Here is a 20,583-nt window from a genome sequence, read left to right on the forward strand (position 1 = left end):
AGGTATTATTGCGACCTATTTAACGACTAGTATTAATCGAAAGTTGTCTCTCATTATCGGGAGGGGTAATTAACTATAAGGGCTTGCGTCTATGGAAAACCAAAATTTAGATCATAATTTCTCACAAAATAAGGATGAAATATCTAGGTAGTGTTTTATCTAAAATCTAATCTGCCTTCTGAAATTCTACCTAGAATCTAAACTCATTAAAACTCTCCCCGTCAACAAAGAGTGAGAAGAGGCTGGGGCGCAAATTTTCAAAGCTCATAGATTTCTAGCCACTCTGCTGGGTACTAGTTTCTCTTTTCATCTTTGGCTAGTTGTACAATTAAGTTATAGTAACAACAAGATCTAATTATTTAACATTTAAATATCATTCATAAAATAAATTTTTTTAATTGAACAAATTAAAGATTCTCTAAATGATATTTTGAAATCATATAAGTCATAAGTTTTAGTTATTTTGTTTTGTTGAGTCACTGTGCTTTGGAAGTATGGGATAATATATCAAATTTTGATTACTAATCCCCTCCTGTCATTTTGTGCATAATAGACCTCCAGAGCACTCATTTCACCATCCAGTTGGTATGTGGTGTCAGTATTCAACTGGCCAATATTGTCATTAATACTGAAAACTCCAAAGCCATCATTTAATTTTTTGGGCTACAATTCTATGCAGCTAATACAAGGACTGTCTTCGTTCCTATATGTGGCATGGATATTGAAAAGCCTACCAGGAGGCCTCACACCGCTGAAGTTGTTGCTCATCGTTTGCACCCACCAACACAGCGATCACAACCAACCAAAGCTTTTAATGTTAATGAGTTCTTCCAAAAGAGAGTCTCATTCTTTAAAAGGCTATCAAATTATGAAGCCCAACAATGAGAAGGGTTGTAGCCAAGAAGCAAATTTTTATAGTGTCCGCCAACCCCACTACTTTGCCGACTAGATTAGCTATGTCCAGAAGGAATGACATTAAGACTTTCTCATCTAGAGGTAGGCCATTTAGAAGACAAAGAAGAAGGATAATGCTGAGCTGAGAGCACAATAGTTGTTAAATGTCTACCCATCCACACTGCTGATCTAAGAGCCAAAACAAGTGTTTTTATCTAGAATAAATTTACAATTTTGAAATGGGCAAAAAGAATAGCTCTACTGGAAAACAAAAACAAACTTTTTGGGAGCAACAAAAACAAGCTCCTATCCCTCAGAAAGAGCATGAAACTTTGTCCGCTAAGGTGCGCAGAGTTTTGAAAGTTGCAAAGAAAAATGGGTTAATGAAGAAGTATCAAAGGCCTCTTGTGGTTGATCCTAGGAAGTTTCTACCAAAAAGGTTACCATCTGTAATAGAAACCAAAAGACAATCAAATCTAACTCCATATGATGAACATTAGAGTGTGACACTTGGACCACATATTCAAGGATCTACAGCTTCAAGGTCCCAACAAAAATTTGGAGGTCAAAGCCTCAAGAAGAAAAAATTTTGAAGGAAGGAAAAATGATAGGCGTGACATCTAGAGCTATTGTCCCAAGGATTCTCCTTTGATAAGAATCGCCAATAATGGATATCCAAGGAAAAGAATCATATTATTGACACCTGTGATGGTTGATATCTTAGAGAATCTTCTAAGGAATAACATCGCCAACAAATTTCATCCCCTAAGAAAAAGTCAATTTTGAGGCAACAATCTGGAACAATAGCTAGTGGAGCAAGAGCTAGAAATCGTCGACAATGTGGAGCAAAAGCTAGTAATCCTTTAAGGGGGCAACAATCTCATGAAGTAGGAGTAGCTGTTGAAACTTCAGCTCCTCCTGAAGAACAAGTGCACAAGGACATAGTGGAAGAGCAAGGTCCTTCCTCAGAAGATGAATTGGTAGTGAAATTGGAAGAAAATCCCTTGTTAGTTGATACTACTACATTATTAGAATCGCAAAAACAAATTCAAAGCTAGCTGAAAGCAAAAGATAAGAAAATCTCTCAGTTAAATGTTAAAATAACTGAGATGTTAATATAAATGGATGCAATGATGCAGTTAATATAGAAAAATATCGTATGTTCTTACCCCTCCAATTAATTAACCATCTACAAATGGCATTCCCATTAATCCTCTGATAACCTCCTTTGCACCTCAAAATTTTAGAATGCAGAGTACTCATGAAGAATTAAATGAAACAAATTCAATACTACTCCAGACATTTCCGTAAGATGTTCCAAATACATCTGAATTTGTGATAGTTGCTCAACTCGAAACTCTCATTAATGGGAAAATTAAAGCTATCGTTGCTTCAGAACATACAGAGAAGCTAGCGGGGAAGATCATCCATACCCATCTGAATATGACTATATGTCGTATCCGAACTCTATGCCAAAATTCAATACTTTTAATGGAAATGTTAATCTTAAACAACACGTGGCCCAATTTAAAACAACATATGGAAATACTGGAGAAGTTGATGCCTTACTATTCCGCCAATTCATTAGTAGACTGACTTTAACTGCTTTTGAATAGTACATTGAACTTCCCAAAGATTCCGTCAAGACATTTGCATAATTGATAATCATGTTAGTATAAAGGTTAGCCAGTATTATTGAAAAGACAACTATTGATGACATTGTATTAGAAAAATGAAGAAAGGATGAATCAATAATAAAGTATATAACTTGCTGACGCAATATGAATATGAAATGCGAGCAAAAACTAAAAATATAATATGTTTAATTATTAATGAGAAACATTGATGATAAGATATTACTATTCATATACATGACCTCCATCATTATATTCCAGGAGCCGCTAAATAAAGTGACAAAGTTTGAGAAGTTGAAATTATTTGTGTCTGAAAATCATTTAGATAAATTTAGAAGAAATAAAGCTTTAGACATCAAAAGGGGTGAAATATATTTCGCATCATCTTTAAAAATTGACAAAGAAAAACAACCCATTTATAAGGACGATAAAGGAAAGCAATCAGTCAATCCTAAACCTCAGCCAAAATTAGTGTTGAGAGGAAAAGACATGTCTCGAACTTTCATGCTGGAGGAGAACATTGAAAGCTAGGAACCAGTGGTCAAATCACATCCCTTAAAAAGAAAATGAATAAAGAATATTTTTTTAAAGAGAAAGTGTGCCTAAATTATTCAGGCAAGTGTTTAATAATAGACTTGAATTACTAAAGTGCAAAAGACCTAAAGAGGATGATAAAATCAATTATCCAAATTATTGCTCGTATCATCAATTAATTAGTCACCCTATTGAAGATAATTGAAGATTGTTATGTCTTCAAAGATTGACTTGAAAATAAATATCAAAATGATGAATTTATACTATTAAATAGTATTTTAGTTCGCCCAAAAAGAGAATTTATAAGAGTAATTATGCCCTCTCTCATACCATCAACTAAAAAAGAAGACGAAATGAAGGGAAAAATGATGTCATAAAAGAAGAACAGGAGACCACAATATCAAAGAAAATAATAAAGATGATCAAACAACTAGGAGTCTCTAGTATCAAATGAAAATCCCTTATTAAATTAGTGCTTGAATTGAAAGAAAAGTCAAATTCAGATGTATAAACTTCCAGATCATTAGCTTGGGGATGTTCTAATCAAGCAAGTGCATCTCGACGTAAGAAACGGCTCTCTGAGACCTCCTTAAAAAAGTCCAATAACTTAAATAAGCCTAACAGGCTAAGGATGAAGATGATTGTACTTCAAAGGATCGTCAATAGTTTGGAGGATTACCATCAAACATTGATGATGTCCCATAGCACTTGTAGATTTCACGTTAGAACTTCAAATTGATCAATCAGAATTAGAAGATGGTGAATAAGAAGATTAAAAATTACTCAATGTAGAAACATGTTAAGTCATCTCGGTGACATCAAATGTGTATTAAAGAACTCATTGTAAAGTTCACAATAGGAGTCAGATGATAATATCTCCAACAAAAGAGAATAAAATAGATGAATCTAAAAAAATGCTAGATCGATGAAAAATGGGCATCCTAATGAAACAACATTTGGGTCATATATGTAAAGATAAGGGAGAATATATAATCATCAATGAAGAAATCATTCCTAAGGACCCTAAGAATAAATATACTATAAATAAAGAGATAGAACATAATATCATTTCCCAATTAAGAAAAATCCGAGCACAACTTAGTTTATATGAAGCTCTTTTATGTAAGAAGACCTCCGGGAGATTTTGATTGGGGCTCTAGAAAATTCAAAAAAATATGAAGCATATTTTGTTGAATGATATATGACTGAAATTTTGCATGCCTGAAATGAACCAGTTGTGACATTTTTGAAGAAGATCTCATGTTGGGAACTACAGAGCATAATCGCCTCAATATATCAAGGTCGAAAGTGATGGTGTCATAATAAGTCAAATCTTGATTGATTTTGGCTCTTCGATAAACCTCATGAGCTTGCGTACCTTAAGATTATTATCTCTAGATATTCAACATCTTGGGACAGATAAACTTATGGTGTATGACTTTAATAAAAAGGAACAAAAAACTATGGGGGCATTCATTCTTCCCCTTAAATTTAGAAAAGTTTGTGCATAAGCTAAATTTCATGTTGTTGATGCAGACACTTCATTCAAGACACTTTTTGGTAGACTATGTCTCCACAAATATGGCCTTGTTCCATCAATAATGCACCAATGTATGAAATATTTAAAAGATGGATAAATGTTTAGGGTTTCGGGTGATATTCAACCCTTTACAGTCTATGAAGTAAAAATATATAAGGATACAAAATACTTTATCCCAAAAGAAGTGAAACCAATATAATTTCACAAAGTGGAAACATCAACCTCAAAGATTATAAAACAATCCAAAAAAGAAGTTGAGAAGATGATATATCCGTTAAACCCAAAGAGACTTACAAGCCTTTGGTTACTAGAGAAGATGAAAGTGGAATATTCAAATGTCTATTATGATTATGAATATGATCATACAAATAAGGTATAGTGCATCTTTTCAAGAAGAATAAGTAATATGCCAATTTTAGAGAATACTTTATAGTTGCACCTCTCCCTCCACAATATTTTAGAGAAATCGCACATCGTGAGGTTAGTAATGCCGAAGAGCTTAAAATATTTTATGCACCTCCTCCACGTGGAAGTAGTGGACCAGAAAGCTTATTTTATAAATCCGAAGAGCATCAAGAAGAGAATTTTGACTGGCTCGTCAAATTCTTCGAATGTGGAGAGATAATTCCTAGCAAAATACCTAAATATTATCTTGAAAAAATTCAAAAGATGATGCAAAAACAAAGAATTCACACCGGGATTACCGGGCAACAAATTTATTTCTTTCAAAGAGTGTGGTGTCAAACATTATCAAGGATCGAAGGTCATGCTACAAGCCTTGGATTTGTCGCAGTTGAATATACTCAAAAAAATGTGTTATGCGATAACCGGAAAATGTTTCACTATTGAAAATGAAGATAAAAATAAAGATAATGAGAATCTTTATGAAGTTAATTCCTAAATATAACAAGCTATTAAAGCTAAACCTACATCACAAGAATTTGAAGATGGTGGACAAGCCACTATAATGGATGAATTGAAAGAAATTAACTTGGAAATTGAAAAGCAGCCCCGTCTGACCTTTATCAGTGCTCTTTTTTTCGAGGGTATAGTCAAATAGATGAAAGCATTATTCAGTGAATTTACGGACTGCTTTACTTGGTCATATGATGAAATGTCCGGCTTATCCCCTGCTATAGCCGTTCAGATATTAGCTATCAAACCAGATGCAATACCTGTTAAACAAGCTCCAAAACAGATGAGGCTAGAAATTGAAAAACATGTGATAATAGAAACCAAGAAGCTTATCGATACAAATTTCATTCGAGAAGAAAAATATGCTGATTGAATAACCAACATTGTTCCTGTAAAAAAGAAGAATAATCAAATTCACATATATCAACTTTCAAGATCTCAAAAAGATGTGTCCAAAAGATAACTTTTCGCTTCCAATATCAGAAATGCTATTTGATAATACTTCCAACTCTGATATATTTTCATTTATGGATGGGTTGTCAGGATATAATCAAATTAAAATAACATCCGAAGATAAAAAATATACATCTTTCAAAACGTTTGTTGACATATTTTGTTACACAATCATGCCATTTAATTTAAAGAATGCTAGGGCTACCTATCAGAGGGCTATAACTCAAAATTAAGGCGATTACGAAAATATCACCTCTAATCATCTTCATTCCTTACAAGGGCAACTTGCATATATACGACAATTTGTCTCAAATTTGTTAGGTAGATGTCAACCATTTGTAAGGTTGATGATGAAAGATGTTCATTTCAAATGGGATGATGAATGTCAAGAAGCTTTTGATAGCATCAAGAGATACTTGTTAAGCCCATGGTTTAAAATTGCGTAATAAAAGGCGCGCCTTACCGCAATGTGGTCCCATTAAGCCTCAAAGCCTACGCAATAAGTTAAGGTTTTGAGGCTTACGCCTCAAGTTTAATGAGGCACACCATAAGGCGCGCCTCGCCTCACTTTTTTTAGGTGACGCCTCTAATAAAATTAACCTAATTTTTTTTTATTCAGTTCCGACCCCTAATTACGCCTAGTGAGATGTCGACGTGGCATCAACATTTAAACACTGGTCGAATGATTTAAAATTGCGCAATATGAGGCTCGCCTTTGCGCAATTTCAGTAAAAAACACCTCAATGCTTACGCCTTGAGGTTTTTTTATGAGGCTTGCACCTCAACTTGCTTGAGGCCCGCCTTGAGGTCCGCTTCGCCTCACTGGCATGAGGATTACGCCTCACGCTATATATATTAAAACTTACATAAATCTTGAAGTAAATGCCCGGCATTGGACTCTATAGGAGAGGAGGAAAGGGAGAGAGAAGTTCACCATAATGATGATTCAAATGAAGAACCCCTTAGTGATGACAGTGCTAATGACTTATGAGTTCTTATGTGATATATCATTGCTATTTATTTTAGGAAATTGGAATTATATGTTAATGAAAAGGATACTGGGATTTGGGAAAGATAGAATTTTGAGTTAAACTATATTTCATGTTGTCTTATTATTAAGGTATTTTGATTTCACTTCATATCTTACGCCTCAAAATGCCTTGAGGCTTACGCTTCGCCTCACGAATGAAAAACGCCTCAATACCCGAATACGCAATTTTAAACATTGGTCGAATGTCAGACATTGCGTTACGGTTTTCAAGTTCCAGCAAGCGTTCCAACTTCCAAGCATTATATCCGGAGCAATTCCAAGCATTCCCTCAATTCATTCTCAGATGTCATCACCAACAAGAAAAAAGGTAATTTGCTTCCATGATTTCTGTTCAGCTCTGCGTATTTTATGGTTATGCTATGCGTAGGTGTTCAAGGTTTTGAAGTTCTTCGTTTTTTTATGCTTACGCTATACGTATGCGGTGCTTCCCGGAACTTTTTAAATGTTTGTTTGATACTTTGATTCCATCAGGTTTTCTCTGTATTTAGGATTTATGAGTTTATGTTGAAATTTGAAATATAAACCCTAACAAAATTTTAAGCACCGAGTACTCTATGCGTATATTGTGCATACTCTACACGTATGTTGTGCGTACTATATGCGTATGTTATGCGTATACTGTGCGTGATAATTGCTTATGTTGTGTGCATACTGCGTGCGTACTTTATGCGTGCGTACTTTATGCGTGCGCATAATTTGCTGCCATATTTTCTGAAATATGCGTTATTGTGCGTATGTTTTGAGTACTCTATGCATATGTTGTGCGTGATCTTTGTTTGTGTTGTGCGTATTTTATACTTATGTTGTGCGTTTTTGTGCGTATCTTATTTACTTATTCTATATGTTTTTATTTTTTAAAATTTTCAGATATATGTTCGTCCAATTACCTATCGATGCTATGTTTCTATTTTTCTATCAATCTGTGATAACTTTGCTCAGCAAATTTCTCCTGAAGTCGTAGACATATTGAAACGGTTGAAGATCATACAGTTTTTGCAATTTCCTGGGTTTAAGCAAAATGTCCCTCTTATTTATGAGCTGATATCAAGGTGGAACATTTCAAAATAATGATTTGTTTTAAAAGGTGACTCAATTCCTTTCACTGCTGATGAAGTGGTCCTACTTACTGGTCTGCCAAATAAAGGAGAAGAAATATCCTAGTTTTCCTTAGCACATAGTTCAGTTACATCATCGGAAATTAAGGCAGACATGCTGGAGTTGAACAAGCAAACCCCCCACCCGAGACTATGTTAAGAACGTTTATCATGCATTTATGTTCAAATTTACTTTTTTAACTTAACAAGTTCAAAACCCCTCGATTGCTTCAAAGAATAGCTAATAATCCAGATGATTTTTTGTCAATAAACTGAGCAAGTTCAATTAGGGAATTTTTAATTGGAGAGTTTAATAAAGCCTCCAAGATTTCAAATAAGAAGCCAGCAGGTTATATCAACGATTTTGTACCTATGCTAATTGTAAGTGCTAAGTGCTAACTGCTAAATTTATTCAAAATTTTATTGGCTCAATGTGAGTGCTAAAATTTTCTTTCATCTTATGCAGATTTGGTTTCTGGAGCATACTTCTTTTTATGCTCCTATGTATGCTGACAAAATGCCCCGTTTTCTACGATGGGTCGATGATATTGTATATACTATAGAGGTGGTCACTAACTTATTTGCTAATATAAGGAAAAATCAGATTTATAATGTCCTCCAAGTAGTTTCCCATGCTGAAATGGATATGGTTAATGTCAAGAAATATCCATCAGACAGCCTTCCGTCCCCCTCATTAAATATCCACCCATCAAAACAACCCCCCCAATCTTCCCATCATACCTCACCTCCTCAGTAAGACCCCCACCAATCTCCTCAACAAGACCCCCACAAATCTCCTCAGCAACCACACTTAGGTTTTTTCTGCTTAAGCACTTGAATCTCTACAAGAAAGAATAATCAAATCCTGCCGAGAAACATGCACAAAACTTTTTCTTGAATTTAAAGATAGACTGAGCAGAAAGTTTGAAGACCTAACTGAAAGAGTTAAAGTTATTGAAGTCAAGCTCAATAATTACATTGATCAGAGCAAAATACTTCCTCAGAAAAGATCTGTTAGTTACTCTTTATCTTCCAATACATAAATTAGATATCCCTCCCCACAGCCCCAATGAACCAATCCCCCAAAATGAGTCAATTCCATCCAGAAATGAGTCAATCCCACAAAATGAGTCAATTCCAGCAGAAATGCAACTTATTCCATATACAAATCCAAATGAACCAATACCAGTAGATGACATTCATATAAATCCTGTAGCTTATGTCTATGCAAATGAAATAGAAAATTACAAAGGTCTTCTGAGTTTGAGTTTTGAGAAGAGAAATTTTGTGCATGAAAGTTTAAAAAAGTTTAATCGAAGGTAAAAAAATTGCAACTTATTTTATGTTTGAATATTTTTATGTGTATGGTATGCGTGAATTATGCGTATGATATGCATTATTTATGCGTATGGTATGCTTATGATACGCGTATGTTATGCGTATTTTATGCTTATTGTATTATATGCTTATGGTATGCTTATTATATGCGTATTGTATGCGTATGGTATGTTTATGTTATGCGTATTATATACGTATGATATGCTTATGATACGTGCATTGTATGCTTATGAAATGCTTATTTAATATTTTTTTGCAAGTACGATAGTATCTTGTTTATTAGTAACATTCTTATTTCCAGAGCTGAAATTGACTAGTTATTAAGCGATAATTATTTAGGCAATGAACATGTAGATCTTTTTGCCCTTTCGTTAAATTAGAAGTGTAACCTTATGCCTGACAAGTACCGTAAATTTCTATACATCTCTCCAGTTTATTGGGTTAGTAATTAGTATTCAATTAATCAGTTTAACTATTGGATTAGTAACTTAATATCCATTTCTTAGTTCTTACATAGTTACATACTTACATTTACTACTTGCACTTGCTAAAACAAAGGAAGGGATAAATTGTCCAAATTGCAAATCGACCATATAACCGAGCTTTCTGTTTCTTCAAACAATATTTTATTACAGCCAATCATTGAATCCTCGCACATTACCCTGCTGATTGGTTTGCTGAAAGAACAAAAGTAGAAATTTTATGACTCGTTGCCCCACCGCGTCAAAGAGCATAGGCTTATTGTTCCAAAAATTGTAAGTGTTAGATGAACATGAACTCTTCAATTTTTAAAAAATTTACAGAACTAATCCTTACTCTACGTATTTTTCAGCTTAAAACCCTATACTCTGACACGAAAGGAGCTTTTAATAGTGATATCAGAAAATAGAAGCTTTCTACCATTAAAGGTGCACCAAAACAAGAGAACTCTATTGATTGCGAAATGTATGTCTGTAAATATATGAAAAGAATAAGTCTTGAAGCAGCTGTAATTTAATATATGATTTTGTATTAATATTTAATAAAACATATAATTTAATGTATGTCTGCCCTATACTCTCGAGAGATGTTTATGTTTATAAGTTATTGACATCAGGAACATGGGAGGATAAATATCGCAGTAATGAATGGAAGGTTTGGTTTTCAAAGATGATTTATATTGGACAATACAGCAATCATAATTCCTGTAGGAAAGTTGATATTGTTGAAGATGTACATTAAGTTACATTAAGATATACATTGACAATCATAAATTACGCACAATATAATATTGAACACATCCAGTACTCATACTTCTTCTTTATATGTTCTGCTTTATCGATGGCTCAACATTATATAATACCGAACACATCCAGCATGCATATTAAACCCTACACAAAATATGCATATATTACGCACAGAGTACGCATGGTGTGCGCATTGTATGTCCATATATTACGCACAGCGTACGCATAGATTACGCACAATATAATATTGGACACATCCAGTACTCATACTATAACCAGAAAATTATATGTTTTATTAAATATTAATACAAAATCATACATTAAATTACAGCTGCTTCAACTGCTAATTTACAAATACTTTAGAAGAAGTTTTACATAATACGCATGGAATACGCATATAATACGTCGTACATATACAGTACATACGCCTTAAATACGCATTACATAGAAGATGGGCCTTCTAATACACAGAAGATGGCCCCAGAAAATGCAAGGGAGACACGGAGAAGAGTGTGTAAGGATATAGGCAGATTCTTCTACGAAAATGCAATTCCATTTAATGTTGCAACATCACCTGCTTATTATAACATGATTCGTTCAGTTGGAGCATTTATGAGATGGTTCAAACCTCCAACCATGTATGATTTAAGAACATGAATTTTGAAGGAGTTGAAAAACACTGATAAAAGTATCGAAGAAATTAAGAAGACTTGAGCCCAAACAGGAGTAACAATTATGTCAGATGGGTGGTCTGATATCAAACATAGAAGTCTGATCAACATCCTCATTAATAATCCTTATGGTATTATATTTTTAAGGTCAATTGAAGCATCTGACCAGGTAAAAGATGTTGAGTTTATATTTGGATTATTAGATAGCATTATTAATTAGGTTGGAGAACATTTGGTTGTACAAATTGTGACAGATAATGCAAGTTCTTATAAGGCTGCAGGTAATAAACTTATGGAGAAGAGGAAACATTTGTACTGGACTCCATATACTGCACATTGCATAGATCTGATTCTTGAGAAGTTGAGAAGCTTGGGGAGCTACCTCAACATAAAAATGCATTCACTAAAGCCAAAAAAATAACCAAGTTTATTTACAACCACTTTTGGGTGCTAGCTCTTATGAGAAAATTTTCGAAGAAAGAAATTCTAAGGCTAGCCGCAATAAGATTTACCACCGCTTACTTGACCTTAGAGAGCATGCTGAATGCTTAGGCAATCTTTAGAGGATATGTTCACATCTACACAGTGGTTGAGTTGTGCTTGGGCGAAGAAGACTGAGGGAAAAGATATTAGAAAGATTGTTTTAAATGACAGATTTTGGCAAAGTGTCTTATATGCCATTACAACCACTAGACCTATAGTTCATGTTTTAAGGATGATGGATGCTGAGAAGAAGCCTGCAATGGGTTTCATCTACAATGCTATGGATGAAGTCAAAGAGATGATTGCCTCCAACTTACGAGGTAGTGAGGGAAGCTTCAGGGAAATTTAAAATATTATTGATGATAGGTGGGAACTACAGCTTCACCAACACTTGCATGCCGCTGGCTACTACCTAAACCCTCAGTATCAATATGCAGAGATCAAGTCTATAAACCCTGAAATAAAGTTGGGATTATATCATTGTATGGATCGTCTAATAAGTGATACAACTGAAAGATCAAATGCTGACTTGCAATTTGTACCTTTTAGGAATAAAGAAGATTTTTTTGGATTACAACAAACAAAAGATACAATTGTCAAATAATCTCCAGTTGAGTGGTGGATTCAATTTGGTGATGGGACTACAGAATTACAGCATTTTTCTATGAAAGTTTTGGGCTTGACTTGTTCTTCATCTGACTGTGAAAGAAATTGGAGTACCTACAACCAAGTACATACAAAGAGGAGAAATCGCTTGTCGATATTTAGGATGAACTCACTGGTGTACATTATGTACAATAGGAGACTCAGAGATAGAATTTTAAAGAAAAAATGATTAATGGATGATGAAGATTCTTTGCTTTGCGATGATGTGGCATCTGATGATGAATGGTTTGTAGATAAAGAAGTTGAAGTGATGTCGTCTGAATTACAAGATGAAGATTTAAATGTTGATTTATTTGATGGTCTTAAAGTATCCACATCCACCACAACTCAAAAACAAATAAAAAAAGGTATATAAATATTATAGTTTTCTTTTCTTAAACTTTTATTAATGTGTTACACTATTATTCATTATGATATTGTTCAAAAATATTTAGGGAGGAAGACGATAACTGATAATAAGGAAGAAGAAGCGGATTGGGAGATATTGGACTCTATAGGAGAGGGGGAAGAGGAGAGAGCAGTTCATCATAATGATGATTCAAATGAAGACCCCCTTAGTGATGGTGATGACCAATGGTGATGACTGATGAGTGATTACAGTGCTAATGACTATTGACTAATGAGTTCTTATGTGATATGTCTCCCTTATTTATTCTCAAAGATGTTATAAGTAGCATTTTTATGTTTTATATATTATTTACTCATTAGTATATACAAAATTTATTATTTTATGTTTACGCAATTTTTTGATTTTGAGGCTTACGCCTCGCCTCACGAACGAAAAACACCTCAATACCCGAATACGCAATTTTAAACCTTGGTTAAGCCTCCCGATTCTTGCAACACTAATTCTGGTGAAGCCTCTTATCCTGTATACAGCTATATTGAAAGTCACTCAGAGCATTATTGGCACAATATAATGAAGAGGATAAAAAGAATGCTCTCTATTATATCAATCGTAGGCTAATTAGATAATAAATACATTATTCATCAATTAAGAAATATTGCTTGACTTTGATTTTTGTTGTCCATAAACTTATTTGCCTTAAAAGGAATAAAAAGACAAATTCTAGAAGATTGTATAGCTGCACATCCCATCCCTATAAATTCACCGCTCAATAATGATCTACCTGATGAAAAAATTTTCTTTGCCTTAGAAAAAGAGAAATTATAAATTTGAGAAATATAATTTGATTGGAGCATCATTAATTAAATATTCCAAACCTCCAACTCTTCTTAAAGTCTGAGACAGTATTGGTCTTATATTTATAACATCTAATGAAGGGATAATGAGATATTCATTTGGTTTAAGTGAACCCCAAACCAACATTAAAGCAGAATATGTAGGTTTATTAACAGTTCTCGAAATAGCTATTTTAATGAAAATTTAAAACCATAGAATTTTTAATAATTCTCAGATCGTTATAAATCAAACATTGGATGTTTATAAAATTGGCAAATTTGGGCTGACTTACTATCATAGGCAAGTTCTTAAGCTCATTAAGCAAATTAAAAATATTACACTAATCCAAATCTCTCAAGCTAATATATTAAAGCATACTCGTTGGCTAAATTGGTCAAAGAAATGACAAGGATGAATAATGAGCATGTATTGATTAGGGTTCAGACTCGTCGAATACTAGAGCCAGCACTTATGAACTCCGCCATAGGTAAAGGGGTCATTGAATCCAAGCCAGTAGGATGCAACTCCAGTTGATCCTCAACATCCTCAATAAGTTATTCCTGAGAACCAAAAAGATAAACCTCAAATGATTATAAGAAGGCGTAAGTCTTATAGAACATCAGAATCCTGACTAGAATCCCTAAAAATTAAAGAACAAGATGATTGAAGGAAGCTTTTCATCGTTACTTCAAAGAGGACAAACTCCCAATAGACAAATCATTAGTTACACAAATAAAAAAAAATTACGATATGTATTTGTCAAAAATGCTTTATACGAAAATCCTTTAATCAAATGTGAGTACGATATTTAGGAATAAATGAAGCTGATAAAGTTATATCTAAACTTCATAAATAACTCTATAATGCACATCAAGCATGTCCTAAAATGACAATTAAAATTAAAAGACTGGATAATTATTAGTCATCAATGATAAGAGATTGCATCAATTATACTAATAAATATCACATATGCCAAATTCATGGTGATATTATATACCAGTTGTCAAATCCGTTGCATTTAGTATAGCGTATTCACCATTTGAATGTTGAGATACTGATATAATTGGGCCGATTGATCCATCATTATCTGTTGAACATCATTTTATATTAGCAACAACAGATTATTTTTCCAAGTGGGTTGAAGCGGCTTTGTTTAAAGAAGTCATTGCAAATCATATGATCAACTTCTTTAACCATAACTTAATTACAAATTCGGTGTACCACATCGCATAAATTTTTATAATGGTTCAGCTTTTAAAAGTGTCAAATTTATAGATTCATTAATTGATAAAAAATCTATAGGCAATATTCAACAATTTATAATCCAAGGGCAAATGTATTGGCGGAAGCTTTCAACAAGATGCTGATAAAGTTACTTAAAAAGATTTTCATTAAAAATAAAAGAGAATGACATAATAAAATGATAGAGGCATTATGGACATATCAAACTACTTACAAAATGCCAACCAAAGCCACTCTTTATGTATTAGTGTTCGGACCTGAAACATTACTGACACTTGAAATTGAGTTGTCATAACTTCAAATAGCTGTTCAATACAACCTCATGGAAAAATAAATGCTCGCTTATGAATGGAAGAGTTCGATGCAATAGATAAAGTCAGATCCTAAGCTTAACAGAATTTACCTTTGACCGTATGGTACACTATTGAGATTTTTAAGAAGAAAAATTAGTCTTGGTGCTGAGAAGACTAATCAGCCCACACCGGAGAATTAGTGGTAAATTTAAGCCTAATTGGAAGACCATTTTGTTATTAAAAAAGTATATCATGGAGGAGCCTATCAACTTAACAATATGGATGGTTAAAGACTTATATCGTCGATTAATGGGAGATACCTGAAGAAAAATCATTCTTAAAAAAGCAAACGAGAGAATTTTAAATTTTTTTTGCTAAATTAAAAATATTCTCTATGCAAGTATGCCAAAATCTTCTTGAAATTCTCACACCAGTTGAGAACTCGTTTTAAAAATGTAATGAAAATTATACTAAGATTTTTTAGAAATTCTCTTGTAAAGCAAGAACGTAATTTTAGAATATCATTAAAAGTGTGTTATGCCCTTTCTTAAAATTCTCTTATAAAGTAGGAATGCATTTTAAGACATCATAAAAATTCCCTTGCAAGACAAGAGGCATTTTAAAAATTTAAATTTTAAAATATAATGATAGTCAAAATTTTCCTCTAAAATAGGGTATTTTAAATATTTATTTGGGTCAACATTGTACTTTAAACCAAGATCCTCAAATAAATATTTAAAATCACTAATGATGATATCAATGTCACTATATAAATGTAGGACTGAAGTTGATGCCTTCAAGCAAGCAAATATGTGATCATTGCAAAGGTTTAAGATTCATTTCCAAAATTGTCAAGATTCAGAAGTTCAAATGACGCAACTTTTTTTTTAGTTTAACAACCTCAACAAATCAAGTTAAAAAAAAAAAAAAGAGTTACTATAGTATAAGTCCAATGCTCGAACAATTATAGTGTCAGACTTAACAAGCTCAAATGATTTTAACAGCCTTACTTACACAATAAGCAATGATAAAATGTCATAGGAAAACCCCCTATTTTTATTTAGCCCAATAACAAATTTTAAAAAGTATAGAACTTATCAATTTTGAGAAGTTGGAATAGTTCAAATTTATGAGATTTTCTCAATTAACAATAGATTAAAACAAAGTCAAGAAGACAAATCTCATTCAACTAAAGACACCAAGCCACAATCAATATCTCTATTAAATTAGAAGCGTTATTCCTTTCAGCGAGTCTATTAAGCACAAAGCAAAGATTGAAGGAGCTCCTCTTCTTCAACATGTCAGATAAAGCACAAATCTCAGGACCGAAGAAATCATCCCGTAGTTCTTACAAAGTCCCAGGCTGGACTAAGGGAATATTGTCGTCAATAAAGTCTATTATACATAAAACTCTAGACTGACTATCTGCTATCAACCAAACAAAAGCCTTAAAGTCTGGGTCGCTGGTATGAATCCTTCACCAAGCCTGTGAAAGTATGAAGCTAAGGCAGAAGGCATATTATACTCCTAAAAAGTCAAGAAAATAAATAAGGCAAACTCCTTTGTCAAACCCATTAAGGTTGGATGCTAGGACTGAAAATATATTTAAACCCTAACAAGTCGAATAAGATAATTTAGGTACCTAAAAAGTCAAATAAGAAAAATCAGCACATGCATTCAACATAAAACATCGGATTAATAACACCCTCTATTGGTATACTAAACTACCATCAATCAAGTTAAAAGATACTAGATTTTAACGCTTAGCTCTCAATAAACTAAAAGAGCTCACATTCATTAATAAGGCTAGCAAATACACAAAACTTTGAAAGAAATGTAACTGCTGACTAAAAAAAATGCTTAAAACCATGACCTTCATTGGAAAGTTTATCGAAATATCGTATCACCTATATTGAATATCTACTTCTAAGAAAAATACTTTTAATATTCATTCTTAATGCAATTTACTTGAACTAAATCTTTATTTTTAGTATCTCTTTACTTGACATACTTATATATACAGCATTCATCCTCCTTAGTATATAATATATTATATAAATCACCAAAAGCTAAATTATTTATATCATATATTGCTTTTTTAGAGTCTCTACTGGCCCCTTTATATTGTTTTCTAATCTTTTGAACTTTTACATATAAATTAATTTTTATAATAAAGTTTTTTATTTTTTATCATTTTTTTGCACATTTTGATTCCACCACTAACTATTTTTACTATTAAGAGTTTTTTTTTATTATCCAAGCACATACATTATAACCTTTTAATATCACTAGCTACTTTTACTTTTTTCCATATAGCATTAGCTTCAACATGAATAAATTAAATCTTAAGATCTTGAATCTTACCCTCTAAAAATATTTTTATCAGTGTTCTTTAAATACACTCATCTAATTCTAGGACAATATTTTTATTTTATTTTTTCTTTTCAACCCCCTTCATCTTAAAGTCCAAACTAATAAATGATGTCAGACACATAAACTTTCTTTAAATATTACATCTTTTAAGTGTCATAATACACTCCTTAAATAACACTAAAGTAAAAAAGTTATAGCATTGAATAATAACATCTTAAAATATCATAATAATTAACCAAATGCACAGAATTTTAACAATATCACTAAAATCTATTAGCACTGGCATCGAAATAACACTAAACAAAACAATCCATTATTAGTACTTCACATGATTAAATCTAAGTAGGTTGATGATCTCTCTTCAAACCTCATAATATCATTTGATAATAAACAATGTTTTACAAAAAGACAAAAAAAAAGTTTTAGAACCAATCATGTGTAGAAAAAATAAATCAAAATTCAATATTTGAAATTTCACCACATTAGTTTTTCGCAGAGAGAAAGTAACCATGAACTAAAATTGTGAATAACAAGAAATAAGGAGGTGCTCTGATGAACCAAGTAAGCATGCCATGAGTGAAAGATGGTGACCTAGCAGATGAGATCAACTAGATTATCCAACCATAAAAAGAAAGTAAACCATTGGGTTGTTTGACTATAAGTAACATTTAGTAAATCAAGATTTAATAAATCTTGAGGAATTTAATTTGGTGTGATTTGTTGGATTTAAATTTATCCGTAGATGATACCCGACTTTACTAGCAAACAACATCTAAGATGAGGACCTAATAAAAGAAAAGAGTAAGGAAGTCTGAATGAAGAATTGAAAAATTAAAGTTGCAAGGATACTCTAGGGGTTAATATTGCTAGAAAAGAGACAAAATATGTATCTCCACTCTTCATTTACAGAGATCTGACGGCTACAAGAAAATCTGCATAAAAAGTATATCATTATTTGCAATCCATTATAGACTGCACATGACATTTGTCGTGGTTTGATAGGTGTCCACATGGTTCTTCATTTTGGCCTAGTTCTCAGTTTCAAGGCGAGCCGCCTAGGCAAGTCTTCGCGAGAGACGGTATGATGAGTCATCTGGGCATGTTAATAAGTTTGTAGGTACAATTCTTAAAATTTTTAGTGTGAATGACAAATCCTTTTGGGTCATAATAATCGCAAGCTATGTATTGACTGAGTCCAAAGGACCGAGCTCTTTACCATTTGAGATGGATATTCCTTGTAGCTAGATTGGAGGGTATTAATAGCAACATGCTAATTTGAGCGAGGTCGAGTAGCTTTTGGCGGTTGATCCCTGTCGAGGAGGAGAGTCCTTAAGAGCTTGGATGGATTTGTATGAGTTCCTTGTAGCTCATGTAAGAACCGACTCTCTAACTTGATTGACCTGGCCGAGTCACGTTCCTGAGTTGGCAAGATACTATGGAAAGTGGGTTGATCATTTTAGTTGAGTTCTTGTTATTAGAAACTATTAGGTATGAGTTCTTCTATATGAACCTAAATAAGTACCTATGAAAGATCTACATGGGCATGTACAAGTATACATGACTGATTGATGTTCAATTTGGTTAAAACCAAATAAATATTTTGACATATTTTTAAGATTTGTATTTAAATGAATGTGAAAAAAAGGCATGACGTGGTGAAGTGGAATAAATCTCTTAAATTCTAATACTTATGGTATTTACCATATTCAAATTTTAGTCTAAAATGAGAGGAAAATGGGATTTAAGAAAGTGGCAAGAAATATGTAGCTCGAAAAACTATTTAGCAATGTTTAGACTAAAATTTAATAAATCTTGCAACCAAATAACTCCTTTTATGATCTTATCATTGTGCTAGAATAAAGTGGGTATAACTAGCATTTATAATGATTAAATACAAACTTCTACACTTCATAATACCAATGGATAATAATCGACTTTAAAGAAAAAAGTTTCAAAACCAGTCACGCGTCAAAAAAAAAGAGCATTTACATGCATAACATATAATATTTGTATATTTATCAAATTAATACCCTCTTACATCCATTTTTTAAATTCTCATATAAATATCAAAATTCATAACAAAACTTAAACCTCTATTTTTCGATTTTGTCAAATTCCAATAGTTAGATCATGACACGGACAAATAGCCGAGTTTTATAGTTAAAAAGAATGGCATGGACTTTAATTTTGTAAAAAGATAAATTCTGAGAGTTATGCATGTAATCCCTCCTAAAAAGTCTAAAAACGGAAACAACAACTTGAAATTTCAAATAAATGATTATTTTTCAGGTGATTCAAAACTAGGTTAACTAAAAAGAATGATGAACTAAAAAAAAACAGCGACCAAGAATTGACACAGTGGATAAGCAAGATGAAAGAAACGAGGATTTAGGTTAAACCAAATCGGTGCCATGATTGGGAGACGGAGGCCGAGCGGACGAGATCGGTCGGGTCATCCAGACACCGTAGAACAGCGGCGGAGAGGTCAGGCCCAAGCCGCTCAAGCAAATCCCCACCGCCCCGTTCCACCATTGCTGTTCACAAAAACGCCGATCAGCAGCTTTGCGCGTGCGCTGTGAGAGACAGATGGGAGGGAATTCAAGCCTTATGGCGGCAAAGATTGATATGTGATCGAAGAGATGTCGTGCGGTCGGCCGAAGCTTGGTGGTAACGAGTATAGTACAACGAGAAGATACATTGGGATTGATAGTGATTCCAAGAATTCTTATAATTTTCTTTTGGGTTTTATTAGGAGATTTTAACTGTCGTTGATTTATAAATGAAAATTTTAGAGATAATTTTATTCTTAATAAATTGTGAGAATTTAATAATTTTATTTTTAATTTTGCTCTTATAGAACTCATTTCTATTGAACATTTTTTTACTTGATTTAATTAATAATGTGACTACCCAATTCATACTAAATTGGATAGGACTTCCATTAAAAATGTTTTGCTTGATCTCTTTCCTTCTTATTATTTAGTGAAAAATCT

The 20,583-nt window shown here is 32.9% G+C and overlaps 1 protein-coding gene across 2 annotated transcripts in view; it reads right to left on the reverse strand.

Annotated features, from left to right (window-relative positions):
• LOC110114040 (F-box protein At4g00755) overlaps positions 1-20,313 on the reverse strand; it is a 41,449-nt gene extending 21,136 nt beyond the window's left edge. For both annotated transcript variants that reach the window (XM_020846790.2, XM_020846789.2), the window contains exon 1: positions 19,990-20,313. In XM_020846790.2, coding sequence (XP_020702449.1) covers positions 19,990-20,122 — 133 coding nt within the window. In that variant the 5' untranslated portion in view covers positions 20,123-20,313. The remainder of the gene's footprint in view (positions 1-19,989) is intronic.
• Positions 20,314-20,583: the final 270 nt, after the last annotated feature.

The sequence above is a fragment of the Dendrobium catenatum genome, unplaced genomic scaffold (assembly GCF_001605985.2).
Source record: "Dendrobium catenatum unplaced genomic scaffold, ASM160598v2 fragScaff_scaffold_325, whole genome shotgun sequence".
Lineage (NCBI taxonomy): Eukaryota > Viridiplantae > Streptophyta > Magnoliopsida > Asparagales > Orchidaceae > Dendrobium > Dendrobium catenatum.